Source organism: Camellia sinensis, chromosome 4 (assembly GCF_055761805.1).
Source record: "Camellia sinensis isolate YWXY chromosome 4, ASM5576180v1, whole genome shotgun sequence".
Classification (NCBI taxonomy): domain Eukaryota; kingdom Viridiplantae; phylum Streptophyta; class Magnoliopsida; order Ericales; family Theaceae; genus Camellia; species Camellia sinensis.
In genome coordinates, this window is record NC_138964.1 from 108,075,007 (window position 1) to 108,099,899 (window position 24,893).

Sequence of the window (24,893 nt, forward strand, 5' to 3'; positions counted from 1 at the left end):
TTAACATTGATGAAAAAAGAACATGGATTTTTCAGAGGGAAAACAGCTGTCACGTGTGAGAACATCAAACATCATAATTCATAAGCTGACAAAGAGAGATATGAGTGGATGAGCCGACTTAGAAGCCAAGCCGAAGCCCAAACGAAGCCAAAGCCGTAGCCGTGTTTGAAGCTATAAAATCAGTTGGGTTGGAACTTCATGCCTTTCAACTGCTTAAAGTTAGTTGAGTCCATGAAACTGTACTCTCCAGAATATCTAACGGTCAACTCCTACCAGCCCCCACTCACTAGAGAGTAAAAAGTGAGATGAGATGAACTCTCTCTGAGTTGCTTTCTTTGTTTTATATCCTTAAATCAAGCAGACCCCACCTCTCTCTCTCTCTCTCTCTCTCTGGTCTTTCTCTCTCTAAAAACAAGCACCATAGTTTTGGCCCATAAAACAAACCCATTTGATAGCCAAAACCCAGAACTACCATGGGCGTGGACATGTCGAATCCTCCAACTTCTCGTACCAAAGACTTCTTTGCCTCTCCTGCTCTCTCTCTCAGTCTCGTATATTCCTATCTCTCTCTCTCTCTCTCTTTCTCTTCTACTTATTCATTTAACAATTCTGTTTATTTGTTTTTATTTCACAATTTTTTTGTTTTTGGGTGAAAAGGCTGGGATTTTTCGAGATGGGGCGGCGGCGGCAGCGGCGGCGAATATGGAGGTGGACGAGGGAGAAGAGGGAAGTGTAGGAGGCGGCGGCGGAGCAAGAGGGAGGAGAGAGGATACGGTGGAGATTAGCAGTGAGAATTCGGGACATGCAAGGTCACGCTCCGATGAAGATTTCGACGGCGACGGTGACCATGACGACGACGGCGACGGCGGCGACGGCGACGGAGACGGCGGCGATGGGAACAAGAAAAAGAAGAGAAAGAAGTATCATAGGCACACCGCCGAGCAAATCAGAGAAATGGAAGCGTGAGTTCTCTCTTTTTCTTTTTTCTTTTCTTTTCTTTTGATTAATTACATTAAGACCCTTAACTATTAGTAAATATCATCATATTGACCCTCAACTAAAAAAATCTTATACATACACTGCTTTTGAATTGGTACAGAGGGTGAAAATGATATATTTTTACAATTAAATAATCAAAATGTATCAATTCATAAATAATTGTGGGGGTTAGTGTAATTAACTTTTTTTTTTTTACGCATTGGTTAGAAAAATGTTGGTAGTTGGGTACAGTGGGTCGACTCAGAACCACGCCGAGTTGGCTCGTTCCAAATGAGGCGTGAACTCAGTAAACTGGGGTTCTGATTCTGGGTTTTGAGGATTTAGGTCTCTTTGGGTGTGAACTAATCCATGACATTCATCACTAACTCGGAGAATGAACTCAGTTAGACTCATCTGACAGCTAGCCTTAAAAAAAAACAAACCAAACCCTTTATCTTATATGTACGTATAATAAAGCACCGACTGAAAAAGATTTATTGGCTTTTTAGTCAAAAAGTTACTAAATTAGTCAAAAAGTCAATAATTCATATCAAAAAGTCAAAGATTTTCTTTTCTCTTTACTTTTTACACATCTTTCATAAAAAGTCAAAAACTCATCTCAAACATACTAATTTTTTTTAGCTCATATTTTAGCCAAATAATCAAAAAATTACTAAATTAGCCTGTTCTCAAACGAGTCTTAGTGGTAAATGAGTCAGCTTCAGAGTCCAGACACAGAGATTAGAAAGTAAAGCTATATCTTAAAAAGTTGTTTTCTTTTAAAAATGTATTTAGAATATGCTAAGATGGTGATAGAGCAGTAAAATATAGAGAGGAAGCTTTACTCAATTCATACATAAATTATTTGTTCTTCACCTGCTTTGTTTAACATTTCATTTGTCGTCTCATTATGAATTGAAACTTTTTTTGTGGTCCCATTAATTCAAAGGGTGATTTGTTACAACATTTAGGCTTGTTGTTTGGCCGTGTTAACTAAAAAACAATTCGTTTGACAAGCGATTTTTTTAGTCAAAAAGTTACTAAAAAATTAAAAAACCAACAACCTATACTAAAAAGTCAAAAGATTCTCTTTTCTCTATACTTTTTGCATATCTTTTCGTAAAAGCTAAAAAATCATCTCAAATATTCTAATTTTTTTTACATCATATTTTAACCAAAAAGTCAAAAAGTTACTAAAAACGTATGTTCCCAAACGAGGAAAGGCGATTTGGTACAACAATAGGGCTTGTTAGTGGCGGTAGACTCTGCCAATTCAATAAATGAAAATAGCATCTCTAAAAGTGGGAGTTTGGGAGATTTGTCTCTCAACTTGAATTCTATGGTAATGTGTTTGGATTGGATAACGAGTTATCAAAAAATAATTTACTCTTTCATACATAATATGTGTTCTTCACTTGCTTTGTTTGACATTTCACTTGTCGTCTCATTATGAATTGAAACCCTATTAATTAAAAAGGTGATTTGGTACAAAAATAAGGCTTGTCGTTTGCCCATGTTAATTAAAAGGTGATTCTCCATATTAATTGAAAAGGGTTTGGTACACCAATAAGGCTCGTCGGTGGTGGTAGACTCAGCCAATTCAATAAATGAAAATAGTATCTCTAAAAGTGGGAGTAAGGTTTGTTGAGTAGTATGGATTCTGATAAGTATTGAACACTAATCACTCAATTGCAAATCCAATTTCATGGTAAGTTGGCAGGGGTTGCACTGCCCCTCTTGCCCAAGGTGGGGGTTTGGGCGGTTTGCCCCTCGACTAGAATTCTATAGTAATAGTATTTTAATAGTTCCATACTTGTGACTTATAATCCTAATGATGGTTTTAAATAATAGTATAGTAATACGTATCAGTATTGGTGATGCAGTCATATATATCAGCCAGTATCAGACAACATCAATTGATATATCAGTGAATAATGTTGGCAAAAAGCTAAAATCCTGTTATGTAACAACCGATATTTAAAATCCTGGTCTTAATACTATGTATATGTGGCTGGGGCATATGCAATTTTTTTTTTTATTTTTTTATTTTTTTTTTATCATAGTAGAACTGTAGTGACCGTGGATGTAGGTGATTTACTTAAATCTTGCATTTTTGTATATGATGCAATTTACAATTTCTTTGTTATTGTTTTTCTTTGTAATTTACAATTTGTTTGTCATTCAAGTCTCATTGATCTTGGTTAGGTGTTTAGAAAATCCTAAAACATTAGAGAAAGTTTTACCCTTTCATACATGAATTGTGTTTTTCAGCACTTGCTTAACATTTCACTTGTTGTCATTATGAAATGAACCTTTTTCTGGCCATATTAATTATAAAGGATGATTTGGCCCAATTGTAAATCTTGTCATTACTGCATCAAGTTGCGTGATTCAAGTTATAGAAACGGTTATGTAAAAATGAGAGTAAGGTTTGTTGATTAATATGGATCTTAATAAGTATTGAATGCTAATCGCTTGACCATGAATCCAACTTCACGGTAAATTGTACATTTAGTTTGAGTGAAGTTTCACTTTGGTTATCGTAGTTTCAATTTGAACCCTACCCTTTCAAATTTGTTGCAATGTGGTCCCTCCATCATGCGTCAACATTTTGAAAAAAAAAAAAAAAATACATACAAAACTAGAGAGATGAAAGTGAAATTCAACAGAATTTATAAGGATGTTGTCCCTCTAATTTTGTAGATGGTCTTTTTTGGTTTAAAATTCTAACAGTAAGTGATAGAGTGATAACGTTGTAACAAAAAAATAAAATAAAATTGAACATGTAGTGTTTAAATGGAAATTACAAGAACTAAAGTTATACTTTGTTTAAATTACAAGGACTAATAGTGCAATTTACCCTTTGGTATTTTTGCCCTTGTGACTTGTAGTCCTAATATTATCTATATGTAATTGGGATGGCGGCTGTCTAAATCTCGTTTGTTACTTTTTATGATTATGGTGGAAGTATAACCACACTGAGAGCATGGGCATAATCTTTAGCATTGGTTCAAACCTCATAAATCTTGTGTACTTATGTATGCATGTGATTTACAATTCCTGTTTATTGTTTTCTTTGTTTTTTTTTATGTTTCACATATCGTTGTTAGGTGTTCAACAATTCGTAACAAGATAATGTACATCTTTTCCTTCTAGACTCCAATTTAGCGTAAGTTTCATGCCTTGAGTCAAATCTTTTTGAATGTTCTTCTTACATGAATATGGATAAATTTATGGCAGGTTGTTTAAAGAATCACCACACCCTGATGAGAAACAAAGGCAACAACTGAGCAAGCAATTAGGCCTTGCCCCTAGACAAGTCAAATTCTGGTTTCAAAATCGTCGAACACAAATCAAGGTATCATAAAATTCCAAAGTAATTAATTATTAGCTCTAAGTTTTGATAAGTATTCTTCAGATCATTGGATTGTTTTTAGTTTTTGAAGAAACAGTAGTTGTTTTTTTTGGGTAGGTCAACAGTAGTTGTTTGTGTTGAATTTCACATATAATTGCACTTTTAAGTGGCTGGAAATGGGGATGGGTATGGCAGGCTATACAAGAACGCCATGAGAATTCGTTGTTGAAAACAGAAATGGAGAAACTCCGCGATGAAACTAAGAGCTTGAGGGAAACAATTAAGAAGGCTGCTTGTTCTAATTGTGGGTTTGCTACCTCTAGCAAAGATGCATCTGTAGCAACTGAGGAACAACAACTAAGAATTGAAAATGCCAGACTCAAGGCCGAGGTAATTAACTTGAAAAAAACTCACTCTAGAACAATAAACATATATATATATATATATATTTTTGTGGCTTTTGCAAAAGTAAAAACGAATAACATATTTGGTACCCACTTGTTTTCATAATAAATGAAAACAAAAGCAAGAAAACATATTTAGTATGTTGTTGGAGGAGACAATGGTCAAGGTTTGCTAGGTGCAGGGGCAGAACTACAAATTATGTGACTTATGATTTATGAAGAGCAAAATGTAATTTCTAAAATTTTGAACTATTAATGAAATCATTTCGTTGGTTGATAATATCTAGAAAACAAAAAAGTATACATACCTCTTTGATTTTAAAAATAAAAAGATAAAAATACGTGGTATGCACATCTTATATAAATAAATCAATTAGATTCTATTGATATTAATTAGCATGCAAAACAGTTAAAAATCATCTCATTATATATTAGAAAAATTATTTTAAAAAATTTAGGAGGCAATCCCTCGTCCATTACAGGAGGGCGGAGTCAGGGACAGAGCCACTGGCACCCCTCAACTTTCTGATGACCACTATTGATATCTTTGTGTCTCACACAAAAATCCTTTATCTAGTTGTAATCAAGTATAGTTAATTGTGAATTATGAGGGAAAAAAAAGCATACATATTTGAATATTTTTTGATCATTTGATTTTTTTCAAAGAGGTAAATCTCAGGGTTATTTGATTTCATTTGGGGTTCATAAGAAGGAGATGAAGTAGAATATATAGTAGATTTGGTGCGGGTTCATTTTTTCAGTCTGATTTTTTTTGTTGCAATTCTAGAGCGTAGCTTTGTTAGATATTTTGTGAATTGTTTATCGTGTAAAAACCAGTCATCCAACATTTTTGTTCACCAATTGAACACGGTTGGGCTGTTGGCTAAAGATTACACTCTTTTTTCTTTATTAACCGCCACCTTCGTTGACCATTTTATACACATTGCAATTTTTTTTTTTTTTCTTTTTCAAAATTTGAATATGTTTGATGGAATTGAGTTGACATTATTAAATTGTTAATTGTCTGTAGAAATTGATCAATGATCGTTGCTTATTTGTTAAAATTGATCCTTTTGAATATTTTTACTAAGATTGAATTGTAATTGTGGGATTATGTAGCCAAATAGAACTAAAATTAATTTTTTTTGTTGTTGAAAAAATTCATCAAGAATGGTGTTGTAGTATATTATATACTACAGTACTATAGAATCCAGCCCATATGCGAACCATTGAAGGGGATGAAGAGAAAGGAATGCAAGAGGGAATACCAACTTGGCATCCCATTGGATGAAATCCTAGTTTCGCCATTGGGGAAAAGTTTCCAGGAGGGAATGAAATATATTTTCATAAGTGGAAAAAATATATTTTTTTAATGAATTTTGAAAATTTCAATCCCATTTTTTGACAATGAAAACAATTAAACCTAGTTTACAACTGTCAAAAAATTAAAAACAAAAAATAGAAAACATGAAACAAAAACATTATCAGGCAAACTTGAAGGTATTGTTTAAGTTTTGGCTAATATGTTCTCATACCTTGAAACTTTTGGCCTGGTGATATGTAGATTGAAAAACTTCGAGTAGCTGTGGGAAAATGCCCTCCTGGAACATCACCATCGAACTCCTCTTGTTCTGCATCCGGAAATGACCAAGAGAACAGAAGCTCTTTAGACTTTTACTCTGGTATTTTTGGGCTTGAGAAGTCGAGAATTATGGAGATTGTCAATCAAGCCATGGAAGAGCTTAAAAAGATGGCCTCTGCTGGGGACCCGCTTTGGATTCGTAGTGTTGAGACTGGTCGTGAGATACTTAATTATGATGAATACATGAGAGAGTTTTCTGTTGATAATTCTAGCAATGGGCGCCCAAAAAGGTCTATTGAGGCCTCGAGAGAGACTAGTATTGTGTTTGTGGATCTTCCCCGGCTTGTTCAGAGTTTCATGGATGTGGTAAGATAAAAGGAACTACGAATTTTGCCCGTTTATACTGTATTTGAGTGACAGAAGAAGGCAAATTGTATGAATCAACTCCTTTATAACATACAAAAAAAATATTTAATGTTTTTTTTTCCTTTCTTTTTTCTTTTTCTTTTTCTTTTTTTTTTTTTTTTTTTTGGTTGCAGAATCAATGGAAGGAGATGTTTCCATGCATGATATCGAAAGCAGCTACTGTCGATGTTATCTCCAATGGAGAAGGTCCCAACAAGAGTGGCGTTGTTCAATTGGTGAGTAACTTTCACAATCTTTCTTATTGTCTCTAATATGCATTGTCCATCTGTGAGAGAGAGAGAAAGAGAGCCAATAATTGTGTGATTTTCACTTCCGAAAATTATAAATCTTACAAAATATATAATATATATATATATACCCAAAAATGATGAGATAACAACATTTTTTGAAGTTAAAAATCAATCTTGATGGGTGTTTTGTGTTAAAATGAAATGTCCAACTCAGTCATATCATTCTGTATAGTTTTAGTGATAGAATTTTGGTTGGCCATACAGTCAGTATATGTGGTACCATCATGGTCAAATGTATGAGTTTTTAGCAGTATCAAATCACCTTGATGAGCTTAAAAGATCTTAAAATTCTCCCTGGAATGAGGAGTTAAAAAATAACAATAAGAGACGGCAAAAAATGTAGTTTGAAATTTTGAGATGGCTCAAGATTAAAAATAAGAATCCATTTGAGAGGGCTGTGAGTTGTATATTAGGTTCTCACCTTTGTATTGGTTGCAGATGTTTGCAGAGCTGCAAATGCTCACACCAATGGTGCCAACCAGAGAAGTTTATTTTGTCCGATTTTGCAAGCAACTGAGTGCTGATCAGTGGGCAATTGTTGACGTATCTGTTGACAAAGTTGAAGACAACATTGATGCATCCCTTGTAAAATGCAGAAAACGTCCTTCTGGTTGCATCATTGAGGATAAATCAAACGGCCACTGTAAGGTAAACCATATGTTCATAAATTCAATATACAATTAATTTCTCTTTTGAAATTTCTGATGCGATTTTCCTTATGTTCATAAAATTTTTCACACATATGAGCCTGAGCAAACAACGTTAATGGTCCTCAGGTGGTTTGGGTAGAACATTTGGAATGTCAGAGAAGTATTGTTCCAACCATGTACCGTTCGATAGTTAATAGTGGTATAGCCTTTGGTGCAAGGCATTGGATTGCAACATTACAGCAGCAATGTGAGCGGCTTGTGTTTTCCATGGCTACAAATGTTCCAACTAAAGATTCAAATGGTAAGCCCACAAAACGTCTTTGTTCAAAAAAACAATCATATTTAATAACACATGTAATTCATTATCACTACTGAACTTTAGGTGTAGCAACATTGGCGGGGAGGAAAAGCATTTTGAAGTTGGCACAAAGAATGACATGGAGCTTTTGTCGTGCTATTGGAGCCTCAAGCTACCATACATGGACCAAGGTATCGACTAAAACAGGTGACGACATAAGGGTGGCTTCTAGGAAGAACTTAAATGACCCGGGAGAACCCCTTGGGGTGATCATGTGTGCAGTTTCATCCGTATGGTTGCCCGTGTCTCACCATGTTCTGTTCGATTTCATCAGAGACGAAGCCCGTCGAAACGAGGTTTGACTACTTTATCTTCTATAGACACAAAATACCTATTAACGATGGCTAAATATAGTTTTGATGAGTTTGGTTGTGTGTATTTTAGTGGGATATCATGTCAAATGGAGGTCCAGTACAATCCATTGCGAACTTGGCCAAAGGACAGGATCGAGGCAATGCAGTCACTGTCCAAGTGAGTACTCTGTCAATACGACAAATGAAGCATAAACTACCTCATCCATGTATGGTTCTATTGTTCCAAACTAAAATTCTAACTTAAATTGGCTTTTAATTATTTCAGACGATGAAGTCGAAAGAGAACAGTATGTGGATACTACAAGATAGCTGTACCAATGCCTATGAATCTATGGTGGTCTACGCTCCAGTGGACATCACCGGAATGCAGTCGGTGATGACAGGTTGTGATGCCAGCAACATTGCCGTATTGCCTTCGGGTTTCTCAATTCTTCCAGACGGGTTGGAATCAAGGCCTATGGTGATCACTTCTCGACCAGAGGAGAAAAGCACAGAGGGAGGATCATTGCTTACCATAGCATTCCAAATCCTCATCAATACCTCTCCCACAGCCAAAATAACTATGGAGTCTGTGGAGTCTGTCAACACTCTAATATCATGCACTGTGCGAAACATAAAGACAAGCTTGCAGTGTGAAGATGGTTGATTGTCGTTAGTTTTTTTAGAGATTGATAGGGAGACTAACTAATTGTAAAGTTCATAGATTTAAGGTTTTCTTAATTAATTTTTTATTTCCCGAGCAATGTTTTTTTTGGATCTTCTTTTTGTTTTATTTTCAGTTGTTTTGGGAATCATATTTGGAGATTAAAATTTTTAAAAAAGAAAAAGAAAAGATTTTTATTGATAAATCTCATTTAGAAGTGTTCTAACCCATGAAGTCTATGAAAGAATTTTTTAACCTTCTTAGTTCATGTATTTATATTTTTATTCTATAAAGTCTTTTTTCTTAATTTACACTATTTTCTTAAACTCTTATACCCTTATATTTAATATTGATATTTAATGTCGGGGGAGGAGAGAGAAGGGAAAGGACCAAGGCATAGGAAATTTCATACACAAATTAAACAATATCGATGTTATTATTTTATATTATTATATAATGTGAGTATATTTTAATTGACAACAAATTAAAAATAATGTGAACATTCTCTCTCATCTGATGTGAATATATTTTTAATTGACAATACATTAAAAATAATGTGAACATTCTCTCTTATTTGATGTGAATGTTCACAACACCTTTCAAAAAAATTCTCTCTTATTTATTGTAGTGATGTGAACGTTCACAATATGTGAACATTCTCTCTCATCTAATGTAGTGATGTGAATGTTCACATCCGTTGTTTTAGTTTGAATATTCACATCATGTAATTGACAACACAATGACAAAAATTCATTTCAAATTAATATAAATATAGTGATATGAATATTCACATTATGTAATTGACAACACAATGATAAAAAATTATTTCAAATTAATATGAATATAATGACAGTCAACATCCTGATGTATGGAAACTACCAAAACATAATGACAATCAACATTAAATATCAACATTAATAGGGGTCAGGAGAGATTGAGAGTGTTTTGGTATTCTTACCTCAAATAAAATTTAATAGAATAGTTAAAAAGAATATGAGTTTGATGGAATAAAACTCTTAAAAAGATGATTTATCAAAAAAGCTCAAAATAAACTTCTTTACAACAAAACATGTGAAAAACAAGAAGAGTTTCTTATTTTATTCCATTCATCAACAAAGTATATATATACAACTGTATGGTAATAGATTGCATATGGTAAACTTATTCACAGCCAATTACACTATAATTACAGGAAACTAAGGTAGGCAAAACTAGGTCCTAATTACATAATTATCGCAACACTTCCCCTCAAGTTGGTGCATAATATCACATATGCCCAACTTGCCAACAAACTTTGAAAACAACTTATTTGATACCACTTTGGTAAGGACATCCGCCAGTTTATCCTCTGATTGAATCTTCGGCAATTCTATAATCTTTGGTTCCAACTTTTCCTTTATAAAAAATATGTCCACCTTTACATGCTTTGTTCTGTCATGTTAAACTGGATTGTGGGCGATATCGCATGTGGCCTTGTTGTCACAATACAGTTGAATCGCTCATCTCAACGGATATCCTAAATCATGTAAGAGGTATTTTAACCATAATACCTCACAAATCCCAAGTGCCATACCACGATACTTGACTTTTGCGCTTAAGCGCACAACAACATTCTGCTTTTTACTTTTCTAAGTAACAAGATTACTACCCACAAAGGTGAAATAACATGAGGTGGATCGCCTGTCATCTATTGACCCAGCCCAATCAGCATCATTATATGCTTCAACCTTTTGATGATCAATATTCTTGGAAAACAAGATTCCTTTTCTAGGAGCAGACTTCAAATACTTCAAAATTCGCATTACTGCACTCATATGTTGTTCTCTATGATTATGTATGAATTGGCTAACAATGCTTAGGGCATAGATAAGGTTTAGTCTTGTGTGTGCCAGGTACATCAATCTTCCTACAAGTCGCTGGTATCTCCTTTTATCAGCCGATACTTGATTCGAATCAATACACAACTTCAACCCTTTCTCTATTGGAGTATCTATTGGTTGACATGCTGACATCCCAGTTTCCCTCAACAAGTCTAGGATATTGTAACAACCCCGACCATTGAACCAAAAGATTTGTGAAAGATTTTTCAAAACTAGCCATGCCATTGACACAGTTGACACAAAAAAATGTACCATTTGATTGGAATGACCAACGAAAGACAGCCTTCCAAGAACTGAAAATAAGACTTGTAACGGCACCAATCTTGACCTTGCCTAACGGAACCGATGGGTTTCAAATTTACAGTGATGCATCTTATAAGGGTTTAGATTGTGTGCTAATGCAAAATAGGAAGGTGATTGCTTATGCGTCTCGGCAACTTCGTCTTCATGAAAAGAATTACCCGACTCATGATCTTGAACTGGCAGCCGTGGTGTTTGCTTTAAAAATTTGGCGGCATTATCTGTATAGTGTGACTTGCGAGGTGTACACCAATCATAAAAGTTTGAAATATTTCTTTACCCAAAAAGAACAAAACATGAGACAAAGAAGATGGCTGGAATTAATCAAAGATTGTGATCTACGGATTTTATATCATCCAGGAAAAGCTAACACTGTAGCAGATGCCTTAAGCCGAAAATCAATGAGAAATTTGTCATGTTTGCTCACTGGTCAAGAAGAATTGCTATGTGATTTGGAAAAGAATGAGATTGAAGTTGTATTGCGAGAACAAGGTGGAACCTTAGCTGCTATCTCTGCCCAACCTACAATCATTGAAGAAATCAACGAGAAGTAACTTGAAGATGAGTTCCTGAAAAAGATTGTAGATGAAATTGACTTAAAACCAAGGCCCGGGTTTATACTTGAGAGCAATGTACTGAAATTTCAGAATCACCTTTGTGTACCAGATTGTTGTGACTTGAGAAAACGTGTTATGTCTGAAGCTCACAATACTAAGTTTGCTATGCATCCAGGGAACACAAAGATGTATCATGACTTGAAACAAAATTTCTGGTGGCCTGGAATGAAAAGTGTATTGCAGATTTTGTGGCTAGATGTTTACATTGCCAACAAGTTAACCCGAACATCAACGACCCGCTGGTTTATTACAGCCACTTCCAATACCGGAGTGGAAATAGGAGCACATTACCATGGACTTCATCGTGGGATTGCCTCGCTCTTCTCGAGGTATGGATTTTATCTGGGTTATAGTTAATCATTTGACTAAATCTGCCCATTTTCTACCTATTAAAACTATTTATAATGCGGACAAGTTAGCTAACATATATGTGAAGGAAATTGTGATATTACATGGTGTATCAGTATCTATTGTATCTAACAGAGATTCAAAGTTTACATCAAGATTCTAGCAAAGTTTGCAACAGGCTTTGGGAACCGAATTACGATTGAGTAGCGCCTACCATCCATAGATAGACGGTCAATCTGAAAGAACTAATCAGACTTTGGAAGATATGCTACGGATGTGTGTGTTGGACTTCCAAGGGAATTGGGAGACCTACCTTCCTTTAGCCGAGTTTGTGTACAATAATAGCTACCATTCAAGTATTGGGATGGCTCCTTATGAAGCTCTCTATGGAAGAAAATGTCGTTCTCCTATCTGTTGGGCAGAAGTAGGTGACAGGCCATTGTTGGGCCCAGAACTTGTGCAAGAAACGACTGAGAAAGTGAATCTGATTCAACAACGTTTGAAAACTACACAGGGCTGCCAAAAGAGTTATGCCAATGTCCGAAGAAGAGACAGGGAATATGAAGTTGGGGATCATGTGTTTATCAATGTAACTCCGATGAAGAGCCAAACACGGTTTGGAGTGAAAGGCAAGTTAGCACCAAGATATGTTGGACCATATAAAGTGCTACAGAAAATCAATTCAGTAACATATCGGGTAGCCTTGCCCCCAATCATGGAAAATATGCACAATGTTTTTCACGTATCTATGCTTCGAGAGTATTTAAGAGATCCATTCCATGCCGTTGAACCAACACATGTACTTTTGAAAGATGACTACACCTATGAGGAGAGGCCAATACAGATTGTTAATCGTAGAATCAAAAGACTAGGGAACAAAGAAATCCCATTGGTAAAGGTTAATTGGCAGAATCATGGAGGAACTTATGCAACCTGAGAGACGGAAGAAGACATGATGAGAAGATATCCTAGTTGTTCCCTTTGAATCCGATGTTCTTCCAGAATGAAAATAACTAGAGTTTGGAGGACCAAACTCTTTAAGGGGGGAAGACTGTAACAATCCCGACCCATAATTAACGTTAATCCATACTTAATTATGCTTAACAAGAAATTAAGAAGAAATCCTGAGTTAATTACATGTGCATTGCATTATTTTGTGTTTATATCTATTTAACATAGATAGATTTGTTCATGCTTTTATTTCGGTCTGCGAATTAAAGGCCTTATCGGCATCCGATTCAAAAATTGACTTGATTTATGCGTTAACTGAAATTTTAGAATTTTATGGTGAGTTTAATTGAAATTCAATTTGGAGCAATTAAATTAGAGTAATTAGTGCTCAATTAAGACTAATTAATGAATTCCTTGAATCCAAGCCTAAGGCATTAGTGGATTCTTATAAGCACCCATACACTCTTATTTCATTCTTTTTGAGCTACAAACATGAGGAAAATGAGAGAGACCAAAGGTGGGAGTGGGTTCAACAAGGGAGAAGGGGTGACTTGCTAGGAATTGTTGGAAACTTGAGGAGAGTTTAGAATTGAACCTCTACACTTGTGAATCCAAACTATAAGGTAAGAATTCAAGCCTTAGGTCTTGCTTTGAGTTGGTAAGTTCATAAACACAAGAGAATTATGTTGATTAATGTAAGAATTCAAGAGAATTAGAAGTTTAAGCATGAGAATCAAGCTAAAATTTGAGAATTGTAACTCATATCATGCATGCATGCATATTTTTTCATGTTTTGAGTCTAATTTCCAAGAATTCCCTCATGCATGTCTTGAATTCACCTTAATTTTGGGAAATCATCAAGTTTCATGTTGTTTTGTAGCATTTGATCATGTTTTGAGCAGATTGAGTTTAAAGGAATTCATGCATGTCATGTTCATGGAACATTCATAAACTTCAAGTTGAATTTTGCACAATTGGCAAGCTATTGGGCCATGATTTCTTGAAATGATCCTAAATTCATGATGTTTTATGAGTTTCTAAGTGTTTCCTCAAGTTTTGGCCCAGAAAAACCAAGTTTTGAAGCTTTAAGTTTAAGTTTTGAACTTTGGAAGCAAATCTAGAAATTCTAGAATTTTGCCTCTAAGCTCGAGCGTAGGAATCCACGCTCGAGCGACCACTCTGAGTGCGTGCACTTCCGCTCGAGCGACCTAAAATATGCCTGAGCGTGAAATGCAAGCCCCCAGAAGTTCTTATGTTTTGCAGCACGCTCAAGCGACAAAAGTCATGCTCGAGCGAGGGTCTGAGTCTCACGTTCGAGCGGGGATCGAGCATCTGTCAAGCATGAAAAACAAACAACCAGTACTTTTTCAAAGTTTGTAGACCGCTCGAGCGAATGAAGTTACGCTTGAGCGAACCCTCACAATTTGCATGTCTGCTCGAGCAAGGAAAGCCACGCTTGAGCGTGGACCCTATTTTCAACAAGTTTTGAAACATGTTTTCAAGTACATTTTTGCATTTTCATTCCATCTTAGGCATTCCTAAGCCATGATTAAGACACCATAATGAGGTTAATGAAGTAGAAACCCATCAAACAAGAAGGGACTAAGTTATCATTTCCGGGTGTGTGATTCAGTATATGTTCGTTCTGTAACCGTGTAGGTCACGTGCCACAAGGAAGTTGAATTGCCTACTCTGTTTGTCTACTTGCAGCATCTGTTATCCGTGAGTAATAACTTAGTAAAGCTATGTTCAAGTTAAATTATTTTCTGCAAATGAAATAAGATCTATTCTATTAAATGTTATGTTTTGTACTATGAATGATTATCCAACTTTGGCAAATATTTGTAACATTAATGCTATGATTTAAGTATGCTATCTGTACCTGGACCAGAGGTTTCTTATGGAACTGACAAGTTATCTGCACTCGGCTGAAGGTTCTTTTAACAAGTTATCCGTTCCCAGTTCCCAGTTTGGAGGTTTCTTTATGGAACTGGCAAGTTATCCGTACTCGGCCGGAGGTTCCCTTATGGAACTAACAAGTATGATCTATGATGCTCTGTATATGATTTGTCAGCGCTAACGGATGCACCATATAAGATGAAACATGAACTTTGATTTTTATACACATGTTCAGAATGAGAATACGAATGTGAACTTTGGTTTCAGACATGGTTATGGGTCGTCATTCATTTACCCCTTTACTTTGTTATTATTCACTGGGCCTCCGCTCACTAGTTATTTATTATGTATGTAGGTGAGGAGGCTCGTGATCAGGCTTAAGATGATGCCTGAAGCATTTTTGTGTTTGTTAGCCACCCTTTTTGCGCCTCACGAGGAGGTTTCAGATCGAGTCATGTTTTGTGGCTGTGTTAATATGGATGTATAAGACTGTTCCTTTTGCTCCATGGACAAGTTTTTCTTTTATATGTATAGGAAGTGACGTGTAAATACTGTACCTTTTGATGTCACTCGTATGTTAATAAAAGTTTAAGATTGTCAATCTCATGTATGTCTGTACAGCTCGATGGACTATGTATATTTCTTTTATGTAATTACTTCCGCAGCCCCTAATTACAAGTCTAATTGTTAAGAGGCCTTCAGTAATCCAAGGATTACTGGCCCGTTACGACGCTAAACCTATAGAAGCGGGTTTGGGTCGTGACAGATATACTTTCTCTTAGACAGGAAAATTCCTTTAGCAGATTGAGATACTTCCATCCCAAGAAAATATTTCAATGAACCAAGATCTTTCATTTCAAATTCTTTGGATAAGTAACTCTGTAGCGCCTTTCTTTCTTCATGATCATTTCCTATAACCACCATAGCATCTATATATACAATAAGTCCAGCAATCTTACCTTGCTGTTGTTTCAAAAACAAAGTATGATATGCGTTGCTCTGTCTGTATCCAAAGTACCACATAGACTTTGTAAGTCTTCCAAACTAGACTCTCGGAGATTGTTTTAATCCATATAACGACTTCTTCGAATTACACACCTTTCTTTGATGTTTTCCCAATCTTGGTAGAAGGCATTCAAATGGGAAATCTATATAGATTTCTTCTGTCAAGTCACCATGCAGGAAGGCATTATTCACATTAGATATTTGTAATGGCCAATTCAGATTCACAGCTAAAGACAATAGAACTCGAACAGTATTGATTTTAGCCACAGGTGCAAAAGTCTCTATGTAGTCAATCTCATATGTTTGAGTATACCCCTTCGTCACCAGTCGAGCCTTGAATCGTTCGATGGTACCATCTCCTTTGTACTTTACGGTATAGACCCATCGATACCCAACTGGTTTCTTCCCTGATGGAAGATCAACAAGTTCCTAAGTTTTGTTCTTCTGCAAGGACTTCATTTCTTCATTCATCATTGCTTTCCACCTTGGGTTGGCTAAAGCTTCCCGTACATTATTAGGAATAGATACAATAGATGATTGATTCACAAATGACTTATTTGATTCAGACAAGCGATGGTTTGACACATAATGACTCATGGGATACTTAGTCTTGCTAGTAAGATTAGGTTCATACATAGGTTTAGGCATACCTCTATTACTATGAGGAGGATTATGCCTTCTGGGAGAGTTTAGTATTGACTCAGGAGCATCCTCAACGAGCGATTGGTTAGGTGTGTCAGGTTTCAGTGAGAAGGATTCAGACAGTGGTTCTGTTTCAATATCATGCGAATTTTCATCATAACTTGTATCCAACCCATTCTCAGGACTGTGTGAATGTTCATTTGCACTTAAATCCAAGTTGTTCATAATCTGGTCCATAGGTTCATTCTGGTCCACAGGTTCATTCTGGTCCACAGGTTCATTCTGGTCCACAGGTGCAGATATTCCACTATAATCATAGTGCCAAACTTCATAATCATAAGCCTGAGTTTGAACTTCCTCTTGGTGGAACTCCCCCCGAAGTGCAGACTTAGACGAGAAATACATATAATCTTCATGAAAAACAACATCTAGTGTAATATGCATGGCCCTCGTGGGAGGATGACAACAACAGTAACCTTTTGGATGTGATGCATATCCTAAGAAAACACAACGTAATGCTCTAGGCTCCAATTTACTCCATTGATGTTTATGAAGATGTACAAACGCCACACACCCGAAAACACGAGATTATAGATTAGAAACGATGGGAGTGTTGGTAACATCTTGGAGAGCTTGAAATGGTGTTTAAAACTTGACAGTGTTGAAGGGGACACGATTAATGAGGTATGCAGCTAAGGCAAGAGCATTACCCCAATATGATACAAGTATATGAGAGTCAATGAGGAAAGCACAAACAACTTCCAGTAAGTGTCTATTCTTCCTTTCTGTCACCCCATTTTGTTATGGTGTAGTAGGACGCGCGGTTTGATGAACAGTGCCCTGTGTAGTCAAATAGTGTTGAAGTTCAAAATTCATATATTCTCCGCCATTATCACTATGAAGAACCTGAACCTATGCTTTGTATTGAGTCTGAAGCATTGTATGAAATGTGAGAAACAAAGAATTCACTTAACTTTTGAACTTCATTATGTATACCCTGGTCATCCTGGTATAATCATCAATGAATGTGATAAACCAATGTGATCCACCCAAGGTAGTAACCGGAGATGGACCCCAGACATTAGAATGAATAAGTATTAAAGGAATTGAACTTTTATTCAGAGTTGATTTAAAAGAGACGCGATGACTTTTTGCAAGTGCACAAACATCACAATGAAATCCAGAAACATCAACTTTTGAAAATAAATTAGGAAATAATTTATGTAGATAACCAAATGAAGCATGTCCTAGACGGTGATGCCATAGCCAAATTTTAAAATTTTCCATCTCCCCCTCAGAACTATCCACTGTCAAGGCCTTATGTAGCTTGTCGGAACTCTTCGACACCAAATCCACAGCCTTTCTCGCCTAACACCACAACCAATCGTTTGTCTCGTTTGGATGTCCTTAAACATACAAAAATCAGGCCAAAAAATTATAATGCAATGTAAAGCCAAGGTTATTTGAGAGACCGACAATAAATTGTAATCCAAGGATGGGATAATTAGAATATAGTCCAAGTTTATGTCATCTGTAAGAGACACAACACCCTCTCCAATAACCAGAGTTGAGGTACCATTAGTAGTGGACACATTTTTTGGGAGATGGTTTTAAGGATGGGACTTGTCTAGAATCAAATGTCATATGGTCGGTGGCCCCTTAATCAATTATCCATGTATTATTCAAAACAGGTGCAAAAATATTTAAAGCCTTACCACTATTGTTACCTGCTATTTCTACCAATGTAGAGGCTTGTTCGGCAACTTCACCATCTCCATCTGTCGTACCATCAGCAAGAGCAATAGTAGAGTTTCTACCAGAACTCCTCTTCCTTGAATCACGGTTGTGATCCCACCATTCTGGATATCCGATGAGTTCGTAGCAATGATTTTTGGTGTGACTTGTTTGGTCACAATGAGTACATTTGTAGGATGGCTTGCTGGTATTTTGGGATCGATCATGTGAACAAGATTGATCCTGAGATTGCTTATGTGGGTGTTCCTGCTGAGTCTATTGGGAACAGAATCGATCCTGTGGTTTTGAACTTAGGCGATTACGAGCCAACATAACCGAGTTCTCCAATTTTTCTGATTCTCCATTCAAGGTTGCACGACGTATGGCCTCACGTCACACCAACACATAGCATTTTTCCAAATCTGGGACAGGTTCCTTGCAAACAACCTCTCTACGAACCTGTTCAAATTCAGCATCCAATCTGGCGAGGAATATGTGTACCCTTTGCCGTTGAATAGATTTCTTATACGTTGCAATACCCTCAGTGTGCTCCATGACCACTTTATCATGATGGTCCAATTCACGAAAAATTTCTCACAACCCTCCATAATATACAAAGAGAGATTTTCCACCTTGTTTGGCCTTAAAGGCCTTTTGATTCAAGGAAAATACTTGCAGTTTATCGCTACCATCATAGAAGGCCTTTGATAGGGCACTCCAAATTTCACGAGTAGTAGGTATGCATAAATAACGCTTCATGATTTCTGGGGTCATGGATATCAACAACCATCTCATTACCTTTTGATTTTCCACGTACCATTTTTTATACCCAACTTCAGATTTTGCTGGTGGCTTGGTTTTTCCATCAATATAGAAGAGTTTCTCCTTCTCAGCAATATGCATCTCCATCAATTGGGACCTCATAGTTTGATTCGATAAGAAAGATTCCAGTGTTAAAAAGTCCTTTAGATTGAACAAAAACAGGGACTGTTTTTGATATAGAGGATTCAACTTCCTTCTCGCTCATGATGAATAAAAAGAACAACAACTATAGTGGAAAAATTTGTGCAACTTTGATACCATGAAAAACAAGAAGAGTTTCTTATTTTATTCCATTCATCAACAAGGTATATATATACAACCATATGGTGATAGACTAGATATGGTAAATGAGAGGGGAGATTTGCGCCGTTAGTACGGCCGAGCTAAGATAGGGCGGGTCGTGACAGACCTCACGGCGCCGTGCTGTTTCCTCTATCGAGGGGGTCGGTGGGTCTGTTTTGCTCGGTCGAAAAGATCGGCTGATCGGGCGTGAACTAAGCCTGGCCGAGCTGCGACTAGCAAACCTTCGACAGGGCACACAGCCAAGTGGCGAGCCCGGGCTACGGGTAGCTCGGGCTAAACTATAGACAAGTGAGGGATGGCACGTCTCTGACCGGATAGCCGAGATGGGCAGATTCTAGATAACCTCGGATGAAGGTAGAACGGACGGAGGCCAGCATGCCTCGCGACTAGTATGCCACGATAAACCGATCAATATCAGCTCGGCCCATAAGCATCATCCCTCTGCCCATTTGCTAAGGGGCAGTCCGGTGGGGCATAGCGCGGTTGAGTGCCTATAGTGATAGTTCTTCGCGGGAGTTAGGCCGGTCGTGGTACTGCGGTCAGGTGTGCCACCTGGGCCAATGGCATGAGGGAGAGGACATCTGCTCCACGCATGCTTCAATACCGTTAGACAGTTTTGCGTGTACTGATGGGAGGACTAAGCCTGTACACGCGTAAGGTGGTGAAAGGCGAGAACTGCCACCTGTCTTGGGAAGGATAGCAGAGGTAGTGCACGCAGAATCTTGAGGCTGCATGGCCAGTCTTAAAATAGGGAGGAGGACGAACGTTAGAGGTATGTAACTTCTTCCCCAAAGAAAACACTCTCTCTCTCTATCTGTCTTCTCCTTCCTCAAGTGGACTGACTTGATCGTCGAAGGGCCTTTCCGGCACACCACCGTCGGGTAGCTCACCTTTTCTATGTTACCAGGTAGACGCCGCCAAGAAAAGCTTGGAGTACAAGGAGTACGGAAAGCAGAGGATATTTCGCTCCTGTACAGTAAACTCATTCACAGCCAATTACACCCTAATTATAGGAAACTAAATAAGGTAGGCAAAATTAGGTCCTAATTATATAATTATGCAACAACATGCACATTGCTTTGTTCTTCTTCCCTGCTTTTCTTCCATCCAGGATGTAGGCGGGATTACATCAAAACTGTGATTAGATTATCAAGAAATTTTACCAAGATTGTTAGCACCTTCAAACTATTAGGTAGTGTGGCACCTGATTAGTATTGTACATTGAGTCATGGGTTCCCAGATCCAACTTTGGAGCTTTGATATTTTCTCACATTTGTAATTAGTGATTTTAGCTATATATATTGATGTGTTTCCAAATCCAACTTTGATACTATGGTATTTTCTAACTCTTTCAACTTGCGACCCTAGCTATATATATTCATATTCATGTGTTCCCAAATCCAACTTTGGTACTTTTGTTTTCTCTCACAGTTATAACGTGTGACCTTATATATGCTATAACAATTGAACTCTTTTCCTATATTGTAACTCTCATTCTTCTTCATAGTAAACAATCATACCGACTATATCGGACATAGCCTAATTTTGGGTGAATAACATAAATTTTGTCTTTCTACCATCATTGACTTTTTATACCATTATTTTTTGCACTTTTATATCCACCTAAGAAGTATACACATGAAACGATATGAACATGATAAAAGACATGTCGACATATAAATTTGTAAAAAAAAATTGCAAAATACAACACATGAAGGACACAAAACAAATGGTTATGTATATTTATACGTCATATTTAAGAATAAACACGTATTATACATCATGTATACATATAATGCTATTTAATTCTAAAATAATAATGAAATATCATTAAACACTAGTTTCTAAACTCTAAAATAGGTATCATTTGATTTCAAGTTATTGTATTCAAATTTGTTTATAGTTATCATTTGATTTTAAGTTATTGTATTCAAATTTGTAGTGTAATGTACATGCGTTCTCCAAGTGTTAAAGCGTGTTCGAGTCTAGAATTTTTTTAAAAATATTGAAATATATTTGGAGATATGCTTGATAAAGGTTGAGAAGTGTCCAATGAGTATCATGTTATGTCAATATACAACACAGTATCCCACACAACACATTACCTTTAAAAGTGTATGTGTTTCTTAGATATCCACTAAAATATGGCTGCATTTGGGAAGGTAATGTTTTAACCAAAAAATCAAAAGGCCTCTAAAAAGTCAAAAAATTAAAAAATCAAAAAGTCATATAAAAAAAAGGGACAAATTACAAACACCCTCTCGAGGTTTGGTAAAAATACAGATTTCCCCCTGAGGTTTGAGAAATTACATCCCGCCCTCTGAGGTTTATATTTTCATAACCAATTGCCCCCTGAGGTTTTTATTTTCATACAGATTCCCCCCTAATTTTTCCTAATTTGTTATGAAAATTTGACCCTCAGGGGGCAATTTGTAATTTCTCAAATCTCAGGGGGAAATTTGTATTTTTACCAAACCTCGAGGGGAGTGTTTGTAATTTGCCCTAAAAAAAAAAAATCAAAGGTTCCTTTTCTTTTTCTCTACTTTTTATGTGATTTTTCGTAAAAAAAAAAAAACTAAAAGGACATTCCTAAACACTTTGTATACTTTCACCTCATATTTTAATCAAAAAATAAAAAAAAAAACTAAAAAATCACTTTCCAAACTAACCCTATGCGTGAAGGTTTCACAATTACTAGACAAATCAAGATGTCACATTGATCCCGATGAATAGGTTGATATGAGGAACCATTCTAGAAAACTCCTAATGATGCCTAAATTAAGCTCTATGCCTAGGGTAAAATGACCAAATTTACTTAATGATATCTAGCCTAAATTGAGCTCAATGCCTAGGGTAAGACAAGGACTTAGAATAATACTATTTTGGGAAGTAGGAAAAAGACAATTTTTAATTTTTTTTTTGACTTTTTTTTATAAAAAAAAAAAATATGTAAAAAAATAAAGAGGTGATATGATTCACATAAGCCAATAAACTAATTTTTTTTTTCCTAATTATCAAAATAGGCCTAAAATGATCAAATTTATTTAATGCTATGGTACTTTACATCATAACTATATATTGTAAGACAATAACTTAAGGGCCTGTTTGTTTTCAGAGATAAGTTTGGTGAGATTGTTAGTGAGATGATTGTTAGTAAGGGAACTGCTAGTGAGGAAACTAAGAAAAATTGTGTTTATTTGATAATCAGTAGACTAGCAATAGTTCCTGTTTGTTTTGAGAGATAAGAGTAAGATTAACCATATAAAATTCCAAAAATACTCTTGTTACATTACTATCAAATTTGGGCTTATACCAACTAATAAATGCATTACATATTTTAATATTAAAAAATATATTTTATAAATATTAAAATTATATTTCATAACGATAGTTTTTTTGGTATAAATATTATTATACTATTATATTTTTATATTAAAAATTATTTTATAGTAAATTCTTTTTATGGTGGAGTAAAACTTGGTGGAATAATTAAAAAATGATAGGGAAAAGACCATACTAATCAAGTAGAGTAGGTAAATTAGGTAACCATAATAGAGGGAAAAATAGTAAGTCCCACTCTAAACCTAAGGGTTTTTTTTTTCTTTTTTTTTTTTCCTAATACCATCTCCCATGGGAGACTATTAATTCCATCCATGGAGGCCTATCATAGTATCAAGGTATTGTGAATCTTCTTCCTCATTTTGCAAACAAACACAATATTAATAAATCTCACATCCATTCCAATCTAATCCCAACCCCTATAACCTAAAACAAATGGACTGTAAGCTCAATACCAATCATCAAATTTACTTAATGATATCCACTCCTCGTGAATTACATTTTGGATCACACGTTTTGAAACATGGTATTTTTTTTTTTCTAAAACGATAAATTTGATGATCCAATGCAATCCCAAAAGTTTGTTCCAAAATATTTCCTTAAAGTTTCCTTAGGAATAAAAAAATCCAAATATAATGAACTAAAATCTAAGATGAATGAAATTTTAACATGACAAAATATAAAAAATGAGTCATAATATTCATAAAAATGTGTTGCCATATGATTAGTTTGGAGAAAAACCTACATTTTATTGGATATCTAATCGTTAAATTTTTTTTTCTTACCTAAAGTAACTTAAATTCTTATAGTATAAACTATATAAGCCTACCACTATCGTACCATAATTTAGAGAATGTGGCGTATTACATTCCCGTTCCAAATACAAGAACGATCCACATTCTTGGTAACATAGTATCTAATGCTTGAAAGGTGTGAGATTTGTTGCACTAATTAATATTAATTACCCAATTTTTTCTCAAGGGCAAATTCACGAACATTTAGATTGTAGTTTAACAACAAAATTTCCCACAAGCACAATGGGTGTCTAATTCAACCACTACAATCATTGAGAGACTTGTATTTGTAAGTGAGGGTTCGAGAGCATCGCCGGAAATATCGAAGACCGCTGGAAGAGTTGTCGGAATCGTTGAGGGCTCGCCGGGAACTTCAAATGTCCTAGAAATGAGTGGTAAGGTTAAGATTCTTCAATGGCCACAACTATTGGAAGCTCACATAGAGAAGAGATGATGACAAGAAAAGGTTGGGTGAAGAAGAAGGCAAAGTAGCTAAAGAGAGATAATCATGGCATACTCTCATAAATCCCACATTCACTCTTAAGAAAGGAAGATGAGAACTCCAAAGGCTCTTTTTCTCCCTCTAAAAAATCTTCCTCCTTAAAGCTATGAAGGGTGCTCTATTTATAGGCAACTCAAGTGGTAGAGTCCCATGAAGGAATGGTGTGGTGAGGTTGAGAGATTTGAATTGGGAGAGTGGGAATTGCAAGAGAGAAAAGGGAGTTAGGAAATTTTTAATTTTTTTAATTTTAAACTGTAAATTTTATTTATTTTCGATTTAAATTATTTGTCTATTTTTATTAAGCAAAATCAATAGAAAAAATATTATTTTAGTCATTAAACTCAATAAAAAATAATATTTTAGACATTATATATATATTGAGTTTACTGACTAAATTATTCATTTTCTATCGATTTTACTTAATAAATCAAAATATTAGCATTTAAATTGATAAAATTAAAAATTCAAGGTTTAATTTGTTACAAGTCTCAAAACCATAGCAATTTTATTTTATTTTTTAGTAATTGTCCATTTTTTGAGAGGGGGGCAATTGCAACAAAAATGGTATGAACTCAAAATAATTGCAAAGAGATAGAAGTATAAGATTTAGTTGCACAATCTAATTCATAAATTGTGTATGCTTTCATGTCATTGCAATTGTTTTGTGGAAAGATAATTTTTTTGCAACTCTCTCTCTCTCCTTCCCCCTTTTTTTTTTACACTCACTTTATTTTAAGTTTGAAAAAGCTACTATTAG

The 24,893-nt window shown here is 35.7% G+C and overlaps 1 protein-coding gene across 1 annotated transcript; it reads left to right on the forward strand.

Annotated features, from left to right (window-relative positions):
* The first annotated feature begins 207 nt into the window (after nucleotides 1–207).
* Nucleotides 208–9,101, forward strand: GL2 (HD-ZIP IV family of homeobox-leucine zipper protein with lipid-binding START domain-containing protein). Its single transcript, XM_028199095.2, has 11 exons — nucleotides 208–551; nucleotides 658–962; nucleotides 4,219–4,336; nucleotides 4,529–4,723; nucleotides 6,302–6,685; nucleotides 6,859–6,960; nucleotides 7,474–7,683; nucleotides 7,812–7,986; nucleotides 8,068–8,339; nucleotides 8,428–8,514; nucleotides 8,623–9,101. Exons 1-11 carry the CDS (start codon nucleotides 474–476, stop codon nucleotides 9,001–9,003), a joined length of 2,307 nt encoding a protein of 768 aa, XP_028054896.2. The 5' UTR covers nucleotides 208–473; the 3' UTR covers nucleotides 9,004–9,101.
* The last annotated feature ends 15,792 nt before the right edge of the window (nucleotides 9,102–24,893 follow it).

Excerpts from the sequence above, each read along its gene's own strand:
- GL2 (XM_028199095.2), top strand. The coding sequence starts at position 474 with ATGGGCGTGGACATGTCGAATCCTCCAACTTCTCGTACCAAAGACTTC. Across the intron at positions 7,987-8,067 it reads TCCAACTAAAGATTCAAATG|GTGTAGCAACATTGGCGGGG; the intron begins GTAAGCCCACAA and ends ACTGAACTTTAG. Across the intron at positions 8,515-8,622 it reads GCAATGCAGTCACTGTCCAA|ACGATGAAGTCGAAAGAGAA; the intron begins GTGAGTACTCTG and ends TAATTATTTCAG.